The 19,508-nt window shown below is 41.6% G+C and overlaps 1 protein-coding gene across 1 annotated transcript in view; it reads left to right on the forward strand.

Annotated features, from left to right (window-relative positions):
* Positions 1–11,044: 11,044 nt before the first annotated feature.
* Positions 11,045–19,508, forward strand: part of STAB2 (stabilin 2) — a 134,348-nt gene continuing 125,884 nt past the window's right edge. The window contains exons 1-3 of the mRNA XM_066591428.1: positions 11,045–11,198; positions 17,010–17,143; positions 17,895–18,010. Of these exons, the coding sequence (XP_066447525.1) occupies positions 11,115–11,198; positions 17,010–17,143; positions 17,895–18,010 (334 nt within the window). The 5' untranslated portion in view covers positions 11,045–11,114. The remainder of the gene's footprint in view (positions 11,199–17,009; positions 17,144–17,894; positions 18,011–19,508) is intronic.

The raw sequence follows: 19,508 nt of genomic DNA on the forward strand, positions 1-19,508 counted from the left end.
CAGGCCCTGGGAAATTCAAAATTCCTCTGCTCCTGGCTACCTGGCTTTGCTTAGATCTATTCAAAAATTGTAGGATTAAAATACACAGTACACCCCTAGATGAATTTGTTAAGGGGTTTACTTTTTAAAATGGGGTCATTTGTGGGGGTTCTCTATGGTTTTGGCCGCTCAAGAACTTTACAAGTGTGCTATTGGGCCTAAAAGAACTTCAAGCAAAATCTATGTTCTGAAAGACACCGACTACTCCTTTCATTTTGGACTCCGTTGTGCATCCAGACATAAGATTAGGGCCACAATGGGTATATTTCTGAAAACAGGACAAACAGGGGTATCCATTTTGGGGTGCAAGTCTTCATTCATATGTGTGCTGTACAAAAAAAGCTGTTTTTAAAATGACAGAATTGCCAAAAAAAACGAAAATCCCAATTTTTTCCTTTTGCTTTGCTTAAATTCATTCAAAAACTGTGGGATCAAAATTCACAGTACACCCCTAGATTCTTTAGGGGTCTAGTTTTCAAAATGGGGTCATTTGTGGGGGTCCTCAATGGTTTTGGCCGCTCAAGAACTCTACAAGTGTGCTATGGGGCCTAAAACGCCTTCAAGCAAAATTTCTGTTCTGAAAGACACCGACTACTCCTTTCATTTTGGGCCCCGTTATGCACTCAGATATAAGATGAGGGCCACATATTACACATCGCAGTAGGCCTTTGAAGTGAATGGGCGGGCGCAAATACACAGTGAATACGCAGGAGACCTGCATATCTGCGCACCATTTCAATGAGTCTTTGTGTTTGTTTTTGTGTACGCAAATACGCAGCATATTTACGCACATAAATACACGCTGGAGCGGCTGAAATACGCTGACGTAATTGATATTTGGTCATGCAATTACACAGTGTATTTTTATGACCGAAATGTACTTATACCTCTGTGAACAAGCCCTAATTCTAACCAGCATAGTGTCCCCAGTAATAATAATGACCCCCATAGTGGCCCCAGCAGTAATTGCTCAAGTGACTGTCAGCTCATGTAAAAGTACCCTAACACTGTAGAGCTTAGGTCATGTTCAGATCAGAATCTGGGTCTTAGTTTGAGGTCTCTGGTGCAGATCCGGCAAAGCATAATGGAAAATGCTGGCCTCATATTGGAACCCCAGTGGACCTCATTATATTCAAAAGCAGGGGCGTAACTATAGAGGGTGCAGGGGATGCAGTTGCACCCGGGCCCAGGAGCCTTAGGGGGCCCATAAGGCCTCTCCTCTCCATATAGGGAGCCCAGTACTATGAATAAAGCATTATAGTTGGGGGCCCTGTTACAGGATTTGCATTGGGGCCCAGAAGCTTTAAGTTACGCCTCTGTTCAAAAGGCATATGCCAAATCAGAAGGTTCTGCTATCCTCTATATAAGATGCTGAACAACAGAATAGGGAAGCGCAGATGTGAAAGAAACCTTATAGGGCTGAAGCTTATGCTTATGGCAGGTGCTTTTGCTCTATTGAAAGGAATTGTACCACTTAGAGCTGTTTTGCTCCAAAGTGCGGTGGCCGGGGGTTGGGTTGGTACTGCAGGCTGAGTCCTACTGAAGTGATTGAGACCAACCCGGCTCACTGCACAATATACAGAGCTGCAGCAAAACCGCTCAAAGTGGGACAACTCCTTTAATGAGAAAAAACATAATTGCTATACCAAATGCATCGCTGAGACTGACAAATAGGGATAAATTAGTGTTTTCTTTCTATTGTTATTTTTTCCTCCTTTATTCTATATTTAACGTTTATATTGATTCTCTGTATATAAACTGTAACACTGTTTTTCATAAAATGTAACAATATCTGTTGTGAAAACAACAAATCCTCTTGCTATTGCTAAATGGTCAAATATTCATGATGACTTTCAGAATAACAGGGAAACGGAAGTAAAACAAGCTACTTCCTGATGAAAGCTGAACTAGATTTCCTATTATCTTTTGGCTTGTTTCCTTTTACATGTGAAGTATATGAATGTGTAGCGCAGAGCCGGGCGCATTGTTTCCTGCAGATCCTGTTTGTTTTACTGCAATAATTCACTCTTTCACATGAAGGTCATCTCCGCCAGAATCAATACTCATCAAATAACACCATTTAGATTTTGGTGGATAAGTGCTTGGTCACTAGAGTTCTAAAAAAATGACTTTTTTTGCAGTTTTGTTCTTTAGTTTAGTTTTTCTCCATTTGTTCCAGTAAAATGTCAACTAAAAGTATTCTACTATAAAAAAAAAAAGAATGACGTTAGACCGCTATCAAAAGGCATGTCTCCTAAAATCAGGAAAAGCTGGTTGAAAATTAACTTTACAGTCGTTATAGCACCTACAGGGGTTTCCACCATTCTTCCTACAGTCCACAACTGTAAATGTGCCCATGTAATGCAGACAATCCCATTCCATATGCCCTGTTGGGGTACATGGAGTTTATAAAAGGAGTAGTTCTTTATGTAAGCCGTTCCTTTATGAGCCAGGGGTACAAGGCCCACTAGTGAGACTTGCTCAGTCATGCATTGCATGGGCGGTAACTTCAGTTTAATAAAGGGATTTTAGCATGCTTTGAAGATTTTGATGGCAATATGTAATTTTTCGGCCCCAAAAAAGGTCTTTTTCTGGGCCAAAACTAGAATTAATAAAGTTTTGTACTTTTTAACCAAGAGACTACCATTTATGCTGCCACTTTCTACAATTTGCTTGTTTAAAAACAAAATTGCATATTTGTGTAACTCTGTCTTCTGCTTAGTATCCTATAATCTGCATTGCATATCATCTCCCGCAACACTGTGCTGTCCTATCTAAGGGCAGCATATAACAGCGACAGGTCTGCTCGGTCATTTGCCAAAATAGCACAATAAATGTTGTTTCATTTGTCTATTAGCAACTATCAGACAATACACTTGACACATAGTTTATGAGTTCTGTGCATTGATGAGCGGAGCACGCTTCTCAAAATCCTGCTCACAGTGATCAAATGAGCTCAGTCACCACCGAGAGGATAGGGAAGAGTGCTCCCATTATGAATACACTGGACTTATGAACTATGTGATCCACTTTAAAGGGGCATTCTCATCTTTTAAAGCAAACCTTTTCAAACTACCATGATTTCTGTACAGGCTACTAATAAAATGTGGTCAGGTTGTCATATGTCACAATTATAGACACAGTTTAATTAAACTAATAACACTCAGGCAGTTCTATCATTCATGTCTTTTATTCTGTACACTGAGTAAATATCCACAGTGCAGGGAGAAAAGAAAGTGAACCCTTGAAAATGAATGACCTGTAAATCATCTTTTAGCAGCAATTATCCTCACCAAACATGTCATGTAGGTGCAAAAACTATTTGCACACTGTTGAGAAGGAATTTTGGCCCATTCCTCCCTGCAAATGGATTTCACTTCATCAATATTTCTGTGATGCCTTGTGTGCACAGCCCTCTTCAGACGATGCAACAGCATCTCGATAGGGTTAAGGTCAGTAAGCACTGCGGAATACGTTGGTGCTATACAAATAAAGATTAGTAGTAGTAGTACTCTAACTTGGCAATTCTAAAATTAAATCTTCTTCCTCAACCACTCTTTCATTAATTTACATGCATGCTTTGGGTCATTTTCTTGGTGCATCCAGCAACATCTCTTCAGCTCGAGGTCATGGACTACTTCCCTTACATTCTCCTTTACAATTTTTTTATACACCTCTTGAATTTGAGAAGAATTGCAATATTTATTTTGGATTGTAGCGGTTTCCTTTCCTTTTGTAGGTCATTTGCTGTCACACTTGGGTTCTTTATAAACTCTTTCAGGATTGCCTGTTGTGCCCTTGGAGTGACGTTATCCTCTTTTAGGGAAAGTAGCAACAGTTCTGACTTTTCTCCATTTGTACATAATGTAACCGCGGATGTTCAGCCATGTCTAAACATTTTGTGACTGCATCAATTGTGCCAAGTCTCTCAGATTACGTACCTTATCTATTCTATATATTACACACTCACAAAGCGAATCGCTTTCACCTGGTCTATGCAGCATTGTGATTAAGAATGTGTTATATTTGGTTGTTATCAATTATATGACTTTGTAACAATATGAGATTAGCGTGCTAATAATTTGCACTTAAAGGGGTTGTCCCGCGGCAGCAAGTGGGTCTATACACTTCTGTATGGCCATATTAATGCACTTTGTAATGTACATTGTGCATTAATTATGAGCCATACAGAAGTTATAAAAAGTTTTTTACTTACCCGCTCCGTTGCTGGCGTCCTCGTTCCCATGGAGCCGACTAATTTTCGCCCTCCGATGGCCAAATTAGCCGCGCTTGCGCAGTCCGGGTCTTCTGCTCTCTTCAATGGAGCCGCTCGTGCAGAATGCCGGCTCCGTGTAGCTCCGCCCCGTCACGTGCCGATTCCAGCCAATCAGGATGCTGGAATCAGCAATGGACCACACAGAAGAGCTGCGGTCCACGGAGGAAGAGGATCCCGGCGGCCATCTTCACCGGTAAGTATAGAACTCACCGGAGCGCGGGGATTCAGGTAAGCGCTCCGGTAAGCTTTCTTTAGGTCCCTGCATCGGGGTTGTCTCGCGCCGACCGGGGGGGGGGGGGTTGAAAAAAAAAAAAAACCGCTTCGGCGCGGGACAACCCCTTTAATAACACATATTAAACTAAATTTGACTTGATTGCTATACTTTGTATTACAATGGGAAAATTGAAAACCAGTGTTACCTAATTAGAATGGAAGAGGAATTGCAAATATCCTCTAGAAATGTTTATTAAGCCTTTGTAGCAATTAATATTCTAATAAGTGTTGACCTATGCAAATAATGACTTGTCTTCATGGATGGGGCACGTGTTTGCACATCATGTGACGGAGAATGTGCTTTCCTTTGCTATCTATGTAATCAACAAGAATATGATGAGTCTGCAGGAAGTTCCTTTGTTTTCCCTGTTCCTACTGAAAAACTGGGCTCTTTCTGGAGGGACTCAATGTTAGAAAAACAACTATAAGTACATGCTGACAAATGCACTCTCCACTTTGTGGTACTAAGACGGTATGCAATGTGTGTCATGATCCTGACATGTTCAGGCAACCCCTACAGCAACAAATTCATGCTACGAGGAAGTAATTGGACAAGAAGATGTCGATAAAATACTATGAAAAACGTATATAAAAAAAGACTCATTAATATAATAGTGTGTATTTGTAAAGCCATACGATAATAATATAATATTAAGAATATACATGAAAGCAGTGAGAGAGAACGATCATATGAACTGTTTGTGCCACAGCATGTGGGCATTGAATGAATGCATATGTGCTTGGCAAATAATGGCACAATTTTCAGATCACTAAGGCCAGGCAAACACAACATGATATGAGTATGAAGGATACCACTAGAGATGAGCGAGTATACTCACTAAGGGCAATTGCTCGAGCAAACATTGTCCTTAGCGAGTACCTGCCCGCTCGAGACATAAGGTTCGGGTGCCGGCGTGGGGGAACGGTGAGTAGCAGCAATCAGCAGGGGGGAGAGAGGGAGAGAGAGATCTCCCCTCCATTTCTCCCTGCTCTCCCCCTCAGCTCCCTGCCTGCCGCCGGCACCCGAACCTTTTGTCTTGAGCGGGCAGGTACTCGCTAAGGGCAATGCTCGCTCGAGCAATTGCCCTTAGCGAGTATGCTCGCTCATCACTAGATACCACCATGTTGGTTCCATCTCTATGTACTGCCCAGGGTTATATATTTGAAAGGATGCAGTATTTTGGTTAAAAAAAAGAAGCTACACTCACGCTCATTGGTCAGTGATCATTGATACTTTGGTCTATAATCACAGCAATGTGATATGCAGGACCTTGATCTGCCTGGGGCTGCCAGGTGGAGCAAGTATTTAAGATGCTTCGGGCCACCCAGGTTGTTCCATCTATCTGTACAACTTTCCTCACTATCGCTGACAAAGCATCAGTGCTGCGTACAAATCATGACTACTCCTCCATTGGGCTGGAAACAGGAGAGGAGGGAGTCATGGTTTGCACACATTGGTGATAGTGAGGTAAGTTCTACTGATGGATGGAATGCCCAGGCGGCCCTAAACACCTGAAACACTTGCTCCACATGGGCAGTCCCACTCATAAGGAAGGCAATTTTTTTTTGTGTGGGGGAGCTTGACAACTGGGGGGAGAGAGAGCGGTATACTATTGGGTACTAATCACTTAGTGATGGGACATTAAAGGAGGCCCAACTTCTATGTCGGGAGGGGCACTAAGGGGGCATACTTTGTGGCGGGCCACAGAGGGTCTATAATTACTTTGTGGCGCTAACACAACTTTCCTTGTTCTGCTTCCATAATGAAGAAGAACAATATAAGTTGTAACGGCGTGCAAACATTGATATGAGTACGGTCCAACTATTAGTCTTACAGTCACTGCAGTGTCTACTTTTTGCTGAATACTCTTAGTATCAAGAAAATATTGTGAATCCTTTGTTTTCATGTAGAATTTGCTCTAGCTGAAGTATGCACAAAGTATAAGAAACTCCATAGTTTTTATGAGGAGTCTGCAGAGAGGAGCTCTTCAGAGACACTCCTAAGGTGATGGCGAGAAGGTTTGGCAACTTTTTAAACAAGTGTCAAAATAAGTAGCAGAGCACAGATCAGAGGCTAGTGGAAGCACAAGCCAGGAAAGCAACAAAAAGCAAGAACAAAAGGAAGATCAAAAGGAAGTGGCAAGTTGGCCGGTAAAAGCAGAGTCGAGAAACAATACAAAACAAAGGCACAGATGGACATGCATCATAACGTCACTCTACCTATAAAATGAATGCTACAAGCACCAAGAAATGATGAAGAGGGGGATCATCATTAATCATGCTGGCACTGCTGAGGAGGGACAGTGCAGCACCACTGGCAATATGTAAAAGCACATAATATTATGTTGTGTGTTATTTGCACTGTACTATTAATATATTTTTTTGCTACAAATTAGTAATTTTTATCTGAATATGGCCTCAGCTGACTGCAAACAAAGTTTCTTGAGGCATGAGATTTATCATTCTGCAGTAAGGTGAGACTAGAGCATGCATAATTCAGAGGAGTTGTTTCATGAAGACAATACATTATTATTACATGTAGTCCTCTCACACCAGGCAATCAGTTATCGTTGTTATCACTGGGGAAAGCCTCATCTGGCGATATAATAGCCAACTAAGTAATAAATGGATTGGCCGAGTCTGTCAGAAGCTCTTTCTGAGAGGTTCTCGCTCATTGAAGGGAATAGTGATTTGGGGATAGATCTCTATTATATCCATATGCTCTGAGACTGACACAAAGTTTGCTGCTTCAGCTTTTATACCGATAATTTACATTAACTAGATTGTTATGAAGTGTAATTAGATGAATTGTCAAAGTCATTCCTTGCCACGAATATTAGCTTGAAGGGTATTCCCATTTCAGGAATCCTATTTCAATGTGTTTGAAATTGCAAAACAATGCACTCACCTATAGGATATTCATTTCCAAAATGCTCCGTTCTCCAGATATTGCAGCTATTGATTCCTCTGCCTTCTTGCTGTTTATTGCTCTTTGCCAGGGAAACTGACCACCTCTTCTATGGAAAGACACAGCATAGCAAAACAGTTGCTACTGCTCCAGAGATGCCGGTCATTAGATTTAGATGAAAGAAGTGCACAAGCGCCGGCCTCCTCTACTATTTCTTCCCATAGAAGAAGTGGTCCATTTTCCTGGCAACAAGCAGTAAACAACCAGGAGGACAAAGAAATCCATATCTGCAATATCTTGAGAACGGAGCATTCTGGAAATAAATAACATGGGAAGTGCATTTTTCACAATTTTGATCACATTGAAATAGGATTCCTGAGATCAAAATACCCCTTTTATCACGAAAAAATATTCTCACAGAATTCCAACCTTACCACAAAATGACTTGCTAATAGAGATGAGCGAGCATACTTGCTAAGGGCAATTACTCGAGCGAGCATTGTCCTTAGCGAGTACCTGCCCGCTCGGGAGCAAAGATTCGGCTGCCGGCGCGGGGGAGCGGTGAGTTGCGAGAGTGAGCAGGATGGAGCGGGGGGGGGGAGAGGGAGAGAGAGCTCCCCTCCGTTCCTCCCCGCTCTCCCCCGCCGCTCCCCGCCCCCCGCCGGCACCTGGATCTTTTCTTCCGAGCAGGCAGGTACTCGCTAAGGGCAATGCTCGCTCGAGTAATTGCCCTTAGTGAGTATGCTCGCTCATCTCTACTTGCTAACATCATTTCAGTGATGTCCATCACATGCCAGGACGCCTTCTAAAGAGGATTCGGCTATGGGATGGGTTTAACACCAGTGCGGAGCTTGCTTGGAAATGGCAGTAGGCAGGTGTCAGTGCATCTGTATGCACAGTGAGACAAATGCTTTTAGAGGCTGGCCTGGTGTCAAAAAGGGCAGCAAAGAACCTACTTCTCTCCAAGAAAAAACAGACTGTAGAGGACTGGGGGAAAGATATTTTCTTTGAAGAAGCCCCCTTCAGATTGTTTGGAACATCTGGAAGAACGATTGGAGAAGAAAAGGTGAGCTCTAACAGTAATGCATCCACAGATCATTCATGTGTGGGGTTGCTATTCATCCAAGGGAGTGAGCTCACTCACAGCCTAAGAACATTGCCAGATATGAAGAATGGCATCTAAACTTCCTCCAGGAGCAACTTCTCCCAACCATCCAGCATGATGAAGCATCATGCCACAAGGCAAAAGAGAGAATGAAGTTGTTGGTGAACAAAACATTGAAAGTTTGAGTCCATGGCCAGGAAACTCCCCAGATCTCCATCCCATTGAGAACCTGTGGTCAATCCTCAAAAAGTGGGTGGACAAAAAACCACAGAAATGGTTATTAACTCCAAGCACTGGTTAGGCAAGCACAGTTTGCCATCAGTCAGGATTTGGCCCAGAAGTGGATATCCAGCACGTCAGGAGGACCAATTGCAGAAGCCTTGAAAAAATGGGTCAACACTGTAAATATTGAGTTTTGGTCTAAACTTGATATATTTGTCAATAAACATTGAACCACTTACGAAATGCTTTTAATTGAACTGCAATATACCACAGAAACATCTGACTATAAGATCTAAAAACACTGAAGCAGCAAACTTTGTGAAAACCAAAATCTTGGCCAGTCTCAAAACCTTTGGCCACAGCTGTACAATCAGTTGTTTTTGCAGGCAGCATGTTATAAAACAGGATGAGCTCAACAGGTTGATATATAGTTTTGTGAGAAATCATTTTGTATAACATGTATTTAATTTTTTTCGATTCCTGCTCTTTCTATGCTTTTGTTTTCTATGCTGGGCGGTCCTATCAGTGACTGACAGTTGATGGCTGTCAATCATTAATTAGACGGCCCAACGAACACTGTGAAATTATATGGATTTCTATAGCAATCGGACCACGTTATATTTGTAATCAAAGGATTCACTTAATTTTCTTGCAACTGCATAATGGGGTCATTGCCATATGATTGGCACATGGGTGACATTACAATACGTGGTGCCACTATTAAAGGAATATTCCAGGACTCTATTTTTTCTAATAATGGGTGGGATCCCAAGCGGCGGATCTCCACTGATCAGCTGATTCCTGGGGCTGTCGCTGGGGTCAGCGCAGGAAGCAGAAAGCACTGAGCATAGCTCAGCGGCCCAGGTTAGTACTGCAAGCGCTGCTCCCATTGATCCACAGTCAGCACTTTCTGCATTCTGTGCAAACCTCAGCAACAGCACCCTGGGAATCAGCTGACCTGCGGCGATCCCCACCAATCTTCTATTAATGACCTCTAGGTCATCAATCGAAATAGTAAAAAAGTTTCAAAATATGCCTTTAAAGAAGGGTAAAACACACACAGAGCCAGGAAAATTTCAATGATTAAGCTGAAGGCTGAGCTTCAGCAGTCTTGTTATATTCAGTAGTTCATTTAATTGAAAATGCTGAAAGCACATGTCCCTCTAAGCATTTCCAAATTCAATATCTGTTGGCCTCAGAAGTGAATTTTACCTAGTTTGTTTCAGTTGTAAGATCGGTATAAAGTAGCTCGCAGATTTATATTGCCACATTATTTCAAGACTTTTGCCCTATGATCATCATTTGTTATGACATATTTCTGTTCTGGCAGTGAGTGAGCGCTACTACTGTGGATTAAAGAGGATTTCCGCTCCAAACATAACATTGATCTTATGTTAGTAAAGCTTAAAGAGAACCTGTCATCATCTTTGAGCCCTATAGAGTACGCTATGGGGCTGAAGGGTGAGGGGACGGAGAGTCCTGGGAGGTGTGTTTCATACTTCCCCGGGTGCCCTTTTCCTGAGTTATGTCCCTGCAAAGTTGGCGCATTCACACATCTTGACTCTTTTCAGAAAGTTCTGTTCAAAGAACACATGCTTTCCCATTCATCTCTACGGGAAATCATGTGCATAGAGCCATCTGAAGCTATGTGCGTGTGCCAACTTCGTAGGGACATAACTCAGGAATAGGGCACCTGGTGCATATGAAACACAACTCCCCAGACTCCCTGTTTCCTACACCTTTGAGCCCCATAATGTAGTTTATGGGGCTCAAAGGTGATGACAGGTTCCATTTTAGTTAAAGCAGTAGCTAAACTTTGTCTTGCACTTCCCAAGATTTTGGTATTTTCTATATTGTAGCGGTGGCCATTTTTCAGAAGTGTTAACAGGAAGTTCAGCCATAATAGTTATCACGTTTGAGCGAACTTATGCTAGTATATGCTGTGAGCGATTACAATTTGTATACACTGCGGATGGGAATTAGTAAACTTAATTATATTGAGGTCAGGATCACACAACGGCCCTTCCAAAATCTTCAATAAACTACTCATTAAGGATATCCTGCTATTTCACGGTCTCAGTATGCAGTTCTAAACTCACATAGAGAAACTTTTCATGTTTTCCTGTGATTGGCAGATTTCGTGCTCAGCTGTTTAACCCTGTACAGGAAAGAGAGGTGGGACTAGAGTAAAGAATTTATTTAAAGATGCAGCCAACAGAAAGTGCATGTAGCGAAATGTAAGACCTCTGGAACTATATTTATGAATTCGCACAATCACACAAACCTTTATCATGATGGGGAGAAAGACCACAATGTTAATTGTCCTAGCTATTTTGGGTCTCTTTCGCACTTGTTCGGGGGTTCAGACGCAGACGGTAAGAAATAGCTGCCTTTCATATCTTGATTTGTATCACTGTTGTAGTTTGAAGATATGTTTTTTGTATATTTTTGGCTTCTTGAAGTATCTGAGATGTTTTTGACACCAGTTCACGCTACATGAAATGCTACTTTTGTTAGAGGAATGCAGGAGATGGGACAGTTAGTATTAGCTAGTTTGTTTTTTGTTTTTACGGTATTATTTTATGAATTACATATAACATTTCTTGTGTGTCATTCCAATATCTCCATCTGGCTGTTTTACGCATTGCTATATTATTAAAGGCTCCTGCACACTTGTGTTTTTCTTGCTCATTTTTTTCTTGCGATATCACTGTGTTTTTTTCACGCAATTGTCAATGGGACTTTCTTATGTTAAAAACGCATCGCAGGTTGGTGCTTTGCAATTTTTGTGCGATGTTTTTTTAACAATAATTACTTTATTGCTGTACATTAGTGTTGCTTTAATTGCTTTACTGACATATTCACATGCAAGGGATTTGTTGACGAAGTTTCTCTGATTGTCCCATTCATCTGAATGAGGCTCATTGAAATGCATGCCCTTGCCACCAAATCAACCCCAATCAGACGAATGGCGTTGATTTTCAGTTGCAGAAATGTCTACAACAAATCTGCCATGTGTGAATACACACCATTTGATCATTCATTGATGCGAAATATAGACCAATTCTCGGTCAGAACTGTAAACTTGTATGTTGCAAAAAAATCTGCACTTGAGCCAAGATGCAATGCATTACAGCAGTGAACTTCGTCCTTTCTTCCCTGTCATGTACAAGCAAGGGAAGTAATATTTCTTGATCAGAGCAGGTCTTCTAGCAGTAACCAGCTCCTACTTGGGAGTTGCCAACTTCTTGTGGCTGTAAGCAGGGACGTAACTATAAGGGATGTAGGCGATGCGGTTGCACCCGGGCCCAGGAGCTTTAGGGGGCCCATAAGGCCTCTCTTCTCCATATAGGGAACCCAGTACTTTGAGTAAAGCATTATAGTTGGGGGCCCTGTTACAAGTTTTGCATCGGGGCGCAGGAGCTTCAAGTTACGCTTCTGGCTGTAAGGATTTATTGTTATTTGGCTGCAGATGTTCTTTAATAAATTACATGAAAACAAATTGCATGTGCCCCCTGAAGGAAAACTATACTGTTGACCTTTAACTCTCCTTAAGGGCCAGAAACTTTTCAGTTTTTCATTCTCATTTTTCATTTTTCTGCATAGCCTTATGAGGGCTTGAGTTTTGCAGGACAAGTTGAATTTTTGAATGGTATTCTTTAATGCGCCATATCTACATTGAAAACTGGGTGAAATGGGAAAAAATGCAATTGTGGCATGGTTTGGGGGGCTTGTTTTTACAGTGTTAATAGTGCTGTAAAGACTATATTTTCACTTTATCCTGCAGGTCAGTACGATTACAGCGATACCAAATTTCTATAGTTTTTTAAAATTATATTTCACTACTTTTATAAGTTATCAAACTTTTCAAGAAAAAAAAAGCTTTTAAAGCTTTAAATCTGATTGGTGTGGGCAGCTGCTTGACAGAAGAGAGTGCACTGCTTTCTTTTTTCTTTGTTTATAAATTGTCGAAAAAATCATAAAAAATATTTTTTGTTCTATGTTTCTAAATGGCTATTAATTGGTGGCATAAATTGTCTTTTTTGTAATTCAAGGAATGCAACTACTGTCCATATGCTCTATTAAGACATATATATGTTGTCAAAGGGGGTCCTCCACCAGGAACACCCCCCATGTGCCAGAAAGCCACCCTGTTAGAAGAGCTCCTGCTCTGCTGCACCCATGCATTAAATGGACAGCCATTTTTTTGGTGGCTCACGTGTAATACTAAATTTCCTCTCCAGTGTCCACGGTTTTTCTCCATGGTGTAGACAAGATTTTCCTAAGAATGAGAGAGAATAGAGATAATGCAAATCTATGTATCTATTCACATGACCATATGTTTCACAGCTATATATTTTTTTTAAAGGCAGCATGACCTGTGTTTTTCTGTTTTTCTATTTGTAGTGCTATTTCTTTCTAACACTGATAACAGTTATGTAATCTGTAACATGTCTATATTACACACATGTACAATACAATCCTCTGAAATTTGCCTTAAAGGGGGTTTGTCATTCCAACAAAATCCCGTCCACCTACCCAACCCAGCCTAAAATGAAAAAAAAAAGAGCATACTCGCCTGTCCTGGAGCCCCGGGACGCAGCTGAGAGCCACTGCCAGTATCGGCGGCAACTTCTAGATTGACGGCCGAGCGAAGTCAGGTGTCATCAGCTACCAATCAGAGGCTCCTGGTAAACCTGTACGGTGACTCTGCAGCCTCTGATTGGCAGCAAACGACACCTGACTTCCGCCAGGTCTTCAACCTGGAAGTCGCTGGTGGCGCTCTCAGCTACGTCCCGGGGCTCCAGGACAGGCAAGTATGCCCTCTTTTTTTTTTATTTTAGGCTGGGCTGAGCAGGTGGACGGGGTTTGGTTGTAATGACAAAACCCCTTTAAATGAGATCTGCCAGGTTTCCCCTTCCTGTTCTAGATAGACTAGTCTAGTAGTCCGTGCTCTTCTGCATCGGTTTAGACATTTCTCTACTTTTCATGTAAATTACAATTTAAAATAATGTAATACATTTCTAAATTATTTATTTCAGTTGCCACCACCCTTACTCGCCATGTTCCTACTGTTATTTTAGGATGTCCTAATAAACTAATAAAGGTGCAAAGAGCTTATTATAGCTGTTTTGCCCTCAAAGTATAACCATGTCCTGCTCCGCAGTATCCATCGTCCTTGGATTACAGCCATTGCCCATTTTAGAATGCCTTTTAAAGTTGAATATGTTGCTTTGTCGCTGATGATGGAAATCATGATGATTATTGATTGGCAATCTTGGTTTCAAGGGTTGAAAATGCTGTACATCTGTCAGAAAATCGGGTTACCTTTTTGCCGTTTTTAAAAGAGTTTATTCATCATACACAGGTTATGTGATTTATTAACTTATTCTGACTTCCCTTTTAAAAAATATCAGCGATTTGTAACTATTTAATGATGTCTGCCCAATTTGTGGTTTGTAAATAGGTTGCTATTTCATGGGCAGACCGAATGGTATATATGAGTTCCTACACTGTGATCTGCCCCCCTCTCCGTTTTTGAGGTGCTTCTGGGTAGGGAAATTTGATAGAAGTGATCATAGTGCTGCAGTGATTTATGGCAAAGCAACACTACTGACGCCTTCTTAGCTAATATAAATGTTCTAGTAGATTTAAAAACATCACAGAAGGGGAAATATAAAAGAAATTAAAAACAATCACAGAAAATGGCCGTTACTTACTGAGTGAGGAGTGCATATAGATGCATCCTCCTCTCACCATGCAGGTAGCTGACTACCAAATGAGGGAGCGAATTACACCTGTGCAGGACACCGATGAGACAGCCACTCACACTGCCTCTTGATATAGAGGGGGATGGCTGCTTGGCGTATACTCCCACACATAGTGGATACAAAGTGCCAGACCATTCTGATATATGTAGTTCACCATGCAGACCAGCAACCTATTAATGACGCCATGATAATTCGGCGGGTTGCCCTGCATTTCCATCAGTGAACCACATTGGTACTGTCACCCTGGGCTCCCCCTGGAGTCTTAAAACCAAGCTGCATGTGAATAATAGATAATAAATGCAAGGCATTAGTTGGATTTTGGCCAAGATACATGAGCCCACTAACCACTTCACGGTTCCTTGCATTGTGGTGGGTCCCTACACTAATATAAAAACATCACAGAAAACAGCCATTACTTACTGGGTAAGAAGTGCATATAGATGCATCCTCTCACCATGCAGGTAGCTGACTACTGATGGAAGTGCAGGGCAACCCGCCGAATTATTATGCCATCATTAATAGGTTGCTGGTCTGCATGGTGAACTATATATATCAGAATGGTCTGGCACTTTGTATCCACTATGTGTGCGAGTATAACCAAGCAGCTCCCCCCTCTATATCAAGAGGCAGTGTGAGTGACTGTCTCATTAGTGTCCTGCACAGGTGTAATTAGCTCCCTCATTTGGTAGTCAGCTACCTGCATGGTGAGAGGAGGATGCATCTATATGCACTCCTCAGTCAGTAAGTAATGGTCGTTTTCTAGTAGATTTAAGAGACATATATAAGAGAAATTGAAATACCGGGTGATTCAAAAGTAGAAAACACTTGGTCTGCCCCCAACACTACCGGTTTCCCTAAACTGCTGAATCAGTTTCCTGGCAGTTTATGCATTCACTCACTGTCTTTCTGGGTATTCTTGATTAAAAGCCCCGGCCATCTCACGTGAAATTCTGTTATTGACCACCAGGATGATAGCAAGATGATTGTTAACGCCATCTTCTAGTACCTGAAGAGACATGTGATTAGTGTTTGTCCTACCACAAAAAATCAACTTTATTAATACTCAACATGCCATCATTGATAACTCCAAAAATGGCTGCAGGTTCTGAAAAACTGACGGCACTTATCAATTTCTGCTGAAATTCTGCCCTTAAATCCTGTATTACCTGACCCACTTACCATTGAAATGTCTAGGTTTTAAATCACCCTGCACATTTCTATTTTGCCATGGACTTCAACTAATTCTTGGGAATCCATATCATCATGTTGGTGATGTCCCAGTAGAATAAATTGAAAAGCTATGCTATACTCTAGTTTAAAGTATTAGAAATAATACTTTAAAACTTCTCTCCCAAATTTTTAGTGCGCCACCAACAACTCGGGGGAGCTTTACAGCTTGAGAAAGCACTGTGCTATACTCTCGCTTTTCTTGTGCTACTAGTACACTGAGCTTGAAATGGGGCAAATCTCATTGATTACACCCATAGTTCTGTATTAAACTATAAAAGGTGATAAAATGCCGCAGAAAGTTTTGCTGAAGGTTAAAACTCTATAGACTGCATAAAAATGCAACTACCTTCTATAAGTTGATCTTGCTCCTTAGGTTAGCTCTCAAGAGCTTGGCCCTCATGCTTCATGTCTGTTATTCTGTTAAGTCTGCTTTCCTATATTGAAATAGTGTACTTGAATAGGAAGGTATGGAAGCGCTACACAATAGTATGGCGCACGGTCCTCTGGGGCTCCAGAACATGGATTGTAATTTTGTGTAGTGGCCCCTGTAAGAGATAGAGAGTAAAACCTAATTACAGAATTGTAGTGTAGCATGTGAGAAGAAATCAACTTTCAGTGTCTCTCTGAGTCCCGCGGGACCGCTGCTATGACTGAAGTAAGAAAAGGGTACTTAAAGTAGCCTCCTTCTGTTACGATAGGAGAAGATCATCCAGGAAGTCATCTATTGTCATTTGCACAAGATTCGGGTACCGATCCACATTGTGAGACCCTGGAATGAACATTGATCCTCCGATGGCTCCATGCATGTACATTGGCACAAGGAGGCCATTTTGAGTACCCTTTCCTTACCTCAGTCATAGTAGTGGTTCCACTGGACTTAGAGAGATACAGAAAATTAATTTCTGCTGTTCTTCTACTTTGTAATTGGGTTTTACTCTCTATCGCTTACAGAGGCCATAACGCAAAATTGCTAAACATGTTATAGAGGCCCCAGAGGCCGTGCACCACACCATCATGTAACTCATCCATGCCTTCCTATACAAGTACACTATTGTTATTTCAGAATAGGAGATCAGTATTGAGACATAGTGCTGGATCAGACTTTGTGACTACACCCTGTAAAATGATTGCTTCGAGACTATTTGTCGTGTCCATGGATATAATGAATTTACTTTCTTACGACAGACACAAAGCGTATGCGTTGAAAAAGTTTTAATTACATCCAGAACGGATTGCAGATCGTGCGCAGTAAATGCTGCTGTGAAGTGCATGGATGGTTTTACGAAAACCACTACGGGAAGTGGAATAAGAGACTGCCGGTAACTTTGCTTTACTATATACATTCATACTATTCATATGATCTTCTATTACTACGAAACATTGTTTTTCCTGCAGTTCATTGCTTTTACTCTTTCTGATCCTAATGATGCAAATCATTTTTGGTAAACCGCTGATCTATCCTCTAATGAATACACCATGACCTGTAAAAGGGTTCTTTCCCTATAACCATTTTCTATATACCCTATTAAGGAATAGGGATAGTAACTTAGTATATAAGGCCGAATGAAGACAATGTCCATCTAGTTCAGTCTGGGATGTCATAGAGATGTCATAGAGTGGAGAGTTACTAATACTTTAATGGACTTGATTTGTCCATGTACTATGTGGACGGTCTTCCAAACGAATGTCCACCATTTATCACCACATTGCTACATGTATTGCTGATTTCAGAAGGCAAACGAGCGAACATCAGCTGATGTCAATTTCAAGCAGTAGTTGTCATGGGGAGAAAATCCATCAACATAGATTGCAGAAATGCAGATATTCTGTCCTTCTCTATAAAGTTTCTTACTGGATGAAGCATTTTTTCCATTCATATGGGCTATATGGTGAGTCAGTACAAAAATGCCCATAGAACCCTTATGTTGCTTACTTGAGAAAAAACCTATTTATGTATACGAAGAGTGAAAATAATACTTCAATGGTACAAAGTAGTATTATACAAAATCCTGATGTGTGACGTGGAATAGCAAGTCTGATTCTAAATGCCACTTCCATCTTTTATTCAAGGTATTTCTTGCAATTAACATCCTACTCTCTGACACTTCCTGGTTGTCGACATACATGTACCAACAATACCTTTGTGTCCAAGTGCTGCCGGGGGTACTGGGGACCTGACTGCATGGGTAAGTCCTGGAAGGGTTTGAAGACGCATAACAGAGTTCTCTGCTTCTGAACACTTTTATTCCATGTACATATATTTTGAGTGGTTTCCATTTCCACTTATGCCTTTCATTTGTTTTGTGTATTGTATTGTAATAAGAATTTAGTTTATTTGTAAAACTAGCAATAAATACATAATAGATGATTGTTTATCCGACATCATGATTCCTTCAGTACCATGTATATTAGATTCTGCCGCGTGCACATTATTTCTAGATATTAAGGGCATGTTAGATACATTTGAGGCCGCTGATCTATCAGTGGATATCACAGGAAAGAATGCAGCCGATTGGATGCTTTTCCCCAAACACAGATGTCTTGGGACCGTATACTAATCCCCATAGAAATGACATTGTCATAGAAGTCTGTTGAAAATCATTTGGCTCTGCCCCCTAATATCTGATGTTTATGCTCGGTCAGAAAATTGCACAACAGGGCTTTTTTACACAAGCGCATATACGGCGCGTTTTTATGGCCAACCGATATAGGCAACCATTTGAGACATTGGTTTCCAGTGCGTTCGTTCACAAGGGGGAATATACAATCTTTTGCTTAATATATGGCGGCGGCTCGCGTAGACTTCTATGGGAGCTTTGTAAAAATCTTACGGAAGCCTCTATATAGGGATTGGAAGGCATTCTGATGATTTTTGCAGAGCAAGGGTTTTCCAGGGCACGACGTATTGTTTCATTTAAAAACGTTGCTCCCGGTGAATGCATGAGAGAATGCTGGCCATGATCACGGAAAAATAGCTGTTCATGCAATTTTACAGCATGGCCTAGAGAATGCAATGACGCATACAGCCGTGTCAAAGAGTCCTCAGGTGGAACTTCAGAAGTTGATGAGAGTTGGCCCTGTGGAGCATAAGGAATCAGCCACGGGTCCCACGCACACCTCTCAAACATATATAACTAGAGCTCGAGTGAGTAGTGCCTTAGCCGAGTATCTCCCCGCTCGTCTCTAAAGATTCGGGGGGCGGCGGGGGAGAGCGGGGTGATCTCGCTCTCCCTCTCTCCGCCCCGATCCCCGCCGCAACTCACGTGTCACCCGCGCCGGCAGCCAAATCTGTAGAGCCGAGCGGGGAGATACTCGGCTAAGGCACTACTCGCTCGAGTAATGTGCCTTAGCAAGTATACTCGCTCATGTCTATATATAACCTTTTATGTTCAATCTGGGTAAAGGGGAATTGGAACAACTTGTGAGCTCTCAGCCCACTTTATGCTCTCTGCAGCCAAGTAAAGTGCCTGTGCTACTCTCTCCTTAACCCCTTCGCGTCCACCATCTGTATATATGTAGGACTTAATTGTTCATGCACTATGCACCTAGAACGTATATATTCGTCCACTTTAGTGGCATATTTCACTGTATAGTCCTCTGCCAGTACAGTTATTTGATCGGTACTTTGTCAGTTCAATCCTAAGGAAATGGCAGGGAGTTGAGATGATCAGCACTTGGTCATGA

Source organism: Eleutherodactylus coqui, chromosome 2 (assembly GCF_035609145.1).
Source record: "Eleutherodactylus coqui strain aEleCoq1 chromosome 2, aEleCoq1.hap1, whole genome shotgun sequence".
NCBI lineage: Eukaryota > Metazoa > Chordata > Amphibia > Anura > Eleutherodactylidae > Eleutherodactylus > Eleutherodactylus coqui.